This window comes from Nansenia antarctica (genome assembly GCF_963989245.1).
Source record: "Nansenia antarctica genome assembly, chromosome: 18".
Lineage (NCBI taxonomy): Eukaryota > Metazoa > Chordata > Actinopteri > Argentiniformes > Microstomatidae > Nansenia > Nansenia antarctica.
Genome location: NC_137691.1, coordinates 11,101,291 through 11,106,290, shown reverse-complemented (window position 1 = coordinate 11,106,290; position 5,000 = coordinate 11,101,291). Strand labels below are relative to the sequence as shown.

Below are 5,000 nucleotides of genomic sequence, written 5' to 3'. Positions count from 1 at the left end.
AGCAGCCTCCGTCAGCGATGTCACCGTTCTGGAGCAGCTCCCCCTGCTGGATGGCGGCTGTCGCCATGCTGATGGCCTCCTCCAAGGTCTGCTGGTCCTCCAGCTACACACACAGCACACACACACACATACACACACAGCACACACACACACACACACACACACACACACATTAGATCTCCTCCATGATGTCGTGATGTGACAGACCTGAGGCCTCAGGCCAGTGTTCTGTACCTGCACAGCGATCTGGGTGCCGTTAGCCGTGGCCAGCAGCGCCACCTGCTGGTAGTGAGGGCCAGAGACGCCTGTCACCATGCTCTCTGATGTCGCTATGGCAACCTGGAGAGAGTACAAAGTACAAATGTTGTCAGTACAACAATTCATATATATATAATTCAACAACAGTATTATGGCTAGCTGTATGGTTGAGCGATATCACATTTGTCTTATTATCTTATATTATTATTATTATAACGATGGTTATGGTGGAGATATGCTGGACTGGTCACTAGATGTGCTTTGCCTTGAAAAAGACACAGGAAGACACTGAACTTGTGGTGATGCACATATCTGCTGTTTTAAGAGTGTTTTATGTCAGCGAACAATAACACTATATTCTAAATATAGTGTTCAAAATATCACAATATTCTAAATATAGTGCTCAAAATATCACAATATTCAAAATAGAGTGCTCAAAATATCACAATATTCAAAATAGAGTACTCAAAATATCACAATATTCAAAATAGAGTACTCAAAATATCACAATATTCAAAATAGAGTACTCAAAATATCACAATATTCAAAATAGAGTACTCAAAATATCACAATATTCAAAATATAGTGCTCAAAATATCACAATATTCTAAATATAGTGTTCAAAATATCACAATATTCCCTAATATTAAATAGCGGCCCAGCGGGGGGTCCTTACCGGCTGCAGCTCCTTGCCGTCCGCCGTAACCATGGTGACCATGTGGTGGTGTCCCAGGTCGGTGTGGAGCCCGGGCACGGTGATGGTGGTGCCGTCCTGGGTTACCATGGTGATGGTGGCGCCCATGGCCTGCAGCTCCGCGGCAGAGAGGCCCAGCTGCAGGACAGAACACACCAGAACCCTCAGAGGGGCGGAGCCAATCTGGCCCAGTACAGCACCGACGTTCACCGATGTCTCATGTTTGAAAGCATTTGGCCATTAAAGGTGCCATCTGTAACATCTCCCTCCTCTGGATTCACAAGTTGAAATGTACAAATAAATGATGTTCAAACAAAAAAAACCTATCAGAATCTAAGCAGATATTAATCAGACTCATTCATCCACACACCAATTACATCGAGGGGGAGAAAACAAGAATTACTTGTGAGCTAATTAGATCCTGGGAATCTGTGTTGTCCTCCTCCTGTTGCTCCGCCCCCTCCAGGAAGGAGGCCTGCTGTTGGTCGAGCGCTGTGTCCATCGCCTCTGTGTCTGCTCACACACAGACAAACACACTGAACACCCTCCTCCCTTAAGCCTGAATGTGCTCCTTGTGGTGCATTGTGGGCTTCTGTTGGACAAAATGTTTCCTCTTTCAAATACTCTGGAAAGCACTTTGAATTGTCCCTGTTGTATGAAATGTGCTCTACAAATAAACTTGCCGTGCCTTACTCATGGAGGGCACTGCAAATGTGTGTGTATGTGTGTGTGTGTGTGTGTGTGTGTGTGTGTGTGTGTGTATACTTGTATACTCCAACAGTTTCAAAACAATACTATGGGATCAAGGTAGAGAATATCAGCTTTAACTCAATGTTGTTCTTTTTTAAGACTGGATATTAGAAACGACTTATATACACAGTGCCCTCCATACGTATCGCAAAGAGGAAGCATATTGTTTTCTTTTAGCTCTATGGTCCAACAGTGTGTGTGTGTGTGTGTGTGTGTGTGTGTGTGTGAGTGTGTGTGTGTGTGTGTGTGTGTGTGTGTACACGTACCATCCACTTCCTCTGCAGCCTCGAAGTCTCCGTGCGTGGTGCGTTTGTGCATGGCCAGCGTGGAGGTCTGGCGGTACGTCTTGCCACAGTGGTTGCAGGTGTAGGGCTTACAGTGTGTGTGGACCACGTGGTGCTTATACAGGCTGGAGTACTCTGTGAAACGCTTCCCACACCCAGGCACGGTGCACATGTAAGGCTTCTCTCCTGAGAGGGGAAGAGAGAGAGAGGGGGGAGGAGAGGGAGGGAGGGAGAGAGAGAGGGGGTAACAGAGAGGGAGGGAGAGAGAGAGAGGGCGGAGGGGGTAACAGAGAGAGAGGGAGAGAGAGAGAGGGAGGGAGAGGAGGAAGAAAGCGAGAGATAAAGCATTGAATATCATCTGTTTAAAGAGACACTGGAGGGACACCAATGTTTAACATCACATTCACTTGCTGACTTTGACCAAATGTGACACAGCCCAATGAAAAGGGCTACCTGTAGGCGAAATCATTTTTCAGTCTTTTACATGTGCTTAAACTACAGATTGTAAGCTTTCAAATGATGCATCATACATTGAAATCGGAAACAAATTGAAGACGACATGAGTATTTGAAAGTTGCTACACCGGAAATCACTAAGCACAGAAAATCCCCATCAAAGATAATGAATCCCCATCAAACAACAAGAAACGAAGTCATTGTGTTATAGATTACACTTATTTAATGAACGTAAAACTGTTCGGAAAAATAACGAGTGGGTACTTCACATCTTCGAGTTGAATGTTAGCTAAAAAAACGAAAATCTGAAAAAAAAACAAAAAACTTTAAAGACGAATTTGACGTCTTTCTCATTTCCGAGAGGTGTCCAGAAACACCAGGAGCAGTCACAAATGTACTGTGAAGCACTTTGTGACTGCTGTCTTGAGAAGTGCTATACAAATAAAGTAAAGTAAAGTAAAGTAGAGTGTCTACATGTGTGAAAGACGTAGTCAAAAAGATTCTACAAAAAGGTATGACGTCATTGGTGTTAAAAATGTTTTGGGAATTCATTGATTTTCAAAACTACAGCCACAAGCGCAACCACACCCGCCGGCCGGAAACTCCCTGTCGCTTCTGAAAATAAATAATTATATTTAATTAGAAGTGTGGTTTGTGTGTTCTCATGGGGTTTGGTTTGTGGGTTGTGTGTTTGTGTATGTATGCATCTCTCTACCCGTATCTATACATATTGTTTTTGTGGTGGTGTGTGTGTGTGTGTGTCTTACCTGTGTGTGTGTGTGTGTGTGTGTGTTACCTGTGTGTATCCTCATGTGGTTCTTGTAGTTGGTGGCGCTGGCGAAGCCGCGTCCACAGGAGGGCTCGTGGCACATGTAGGGCCTCTCCCCGGTGTGGGTCCTGATGTGGACCTTCCTGATGTTAGACGTGGTGAAGGAACGGCCACAGCCCTCGAACGGACACTTGAACGGCTTCTCACCTGAGAGAGACAGGGAGAGAGAGAGAGAGGGAGGGGAGGGAGAGAGAGACGTGAGTGTGTGTCCTACCTGTATGTGTGTGTGTGTGTGGGTGTCCTACCTGTGTGTGTGTGTGTGTGCGTGTCCTACCTGTGTGCGTGCGGACGTGTTTCTGCAGGTCTCCGGAGGTCTTGAAGGCCTTGTAGCACATCCCCTCTGGACACTTGTAGGGCTTCTCCCCGGTGTGCGTGCGCAGGTGGGACTTCAGGCCGTAGCCCGTGGCGAAGGCTTTCCCGCACGACAGCACGTCGCACCTGTACGGCCGCACGCCCGTGTGAGCGCGCTCGTGGACCTGGCGGGGACGACGTTCAGACGTTAGTACCGACACCATCTACCGTGTGTTGTGTGACACCTAGAGGTGATGGGTTATAGTGAAGATAGTGTGCGTGTGAGTGTGCATGTGTGTGTGTTTGAGGTACCTTGAGGTGGTGGGCTGTGGTGTAGAAACGTCCACAGCCCTCATAGTCACAGCGGAAGCTCTTCTCAGCTGTCTGCTGGGGTTTAGGAGAGCCCCACGACTTCCCCTCAAACACCACCTAGAGAGAGAGAGAGAGCGAGAGAGAGAGACAGAGACAGAGAGAGAGAGAGACAGAGAGACACAGAGAGAGAGAGAGAGAGAGAGAGAGAGAGACAGAGAGAGAGAGAGAGAGAGAGAGAGAGAGAGAGAGAGAGAGAGAGAGAGAGAGAGAGAGAGAGAGAGAGAGAGAGAGAGAGAGAGAGACTGTTACACCATCATGCTCAAGATATGTATATACCAGTGGCGGCTGGTGATAACATTTTTGGGTGGGGCACAGGTTATGGGGGCATGCTCCACGGGGAAGAATATCAACTTTAAAATCTGGATTTACAGTCGATTTTAGCATGAGAATATATATATAACGTAATTATTTTTATATATAACTTATTAAAGGGCAAACTGCAAACACAACAAAAGTGTAATGCACAACAACTGACAAATCAACTGGAATAGTCTTTGTTAGCAGAGTAGACCTAATGTTAACAGAATGGACTTATACCCTTTGTCTATCTGTGCAGCGGTAATGTGAATAATTCTAGCGGTACTGTCCAGACAGTTGTCTTGTTTAGCCATTCAACTAGGCATTATTTAGTCAATGGAGAAAGACATGGAACACAATGCAATTGTGATAATAAATGTGTTCTTTGTTACTTCTTTAATTAAATTAAAGTGTACCTTTCTATTATCATACAATATTTCCTTGAACATGTAAACTCTATAATCATACAGTTGTCTTTCTATTAGTTGTCTCTGTCATACTGAACTGTTTGTTATCATCCTGAACTATCTCTGTTGCTCACCTCACCTCAGTTCTGTCTCTATTGCTCTCCTCTCCTGTTGTCTGTCTCTCTGTTGCTCTCCTCTCCTGTTGTCTGTCTCTCTGTTGCTCTCCTCTCCTGTTGTCTGTCTCTCTGTTGCTCTCCTCTCCTGTTGTCTGTCTCTCTGTTGCTCTCCTCTCCTGTTGTCTGTCTCTCTGTTGCTCTCCTCTCCTGTTGTCTGTCTCTCTGTTGCTCTCCTCTCCTGTTGTCT

The 5,000-nt window shown here is 45.7% G+C and overlaps 1 protein-coding gene across 2 annotated transcripts in view; it reads right to left on the bottom strand.

Moving 5' to 3' along the window:
- The window catches only part of znf76 (zinc finger protein 76), a 15,177-nt gene that overhangs the window by 790 nt on the left and 9,387 nt on the right, over positions 1–5,000 (bottom strand). For both annotated transcript variants that reach the window (XM_080548094.1, XM_080548093.1), the window contains 8 exons: positions 3,874–3,990; positions 3,545–3,746; positions 3,238–3,417; positions 1,969–2,172; positions 1,356–1,465; positions 935–1,090; positions 235–339; positions 1–103 (listed from right to left, as the gene is read on the bottom strand). The exon at positions 1–103 is cut by the window's left edge and continues 790 nt beyond it. In XM_080548094.1, the coding sequence (XP_080404220.1) occupies positions 1–103; positions 235–339; positions 935–1,090; positions 1,356–1,465; positions 1,969–2,172; positions 3,238–3,417; positions 3,545–3,746; positions 3,874–3,990 (1,177 nt within the window). The remainder of the gene's footprint in view (positions 104–234; positions 340–934; positions 1,091–1,355; positions 1,466–1,968; positions 2,173–3,237; positions 3,418–3,544; positions 3,747–3,873; positions 3,991–5,000) is intronic.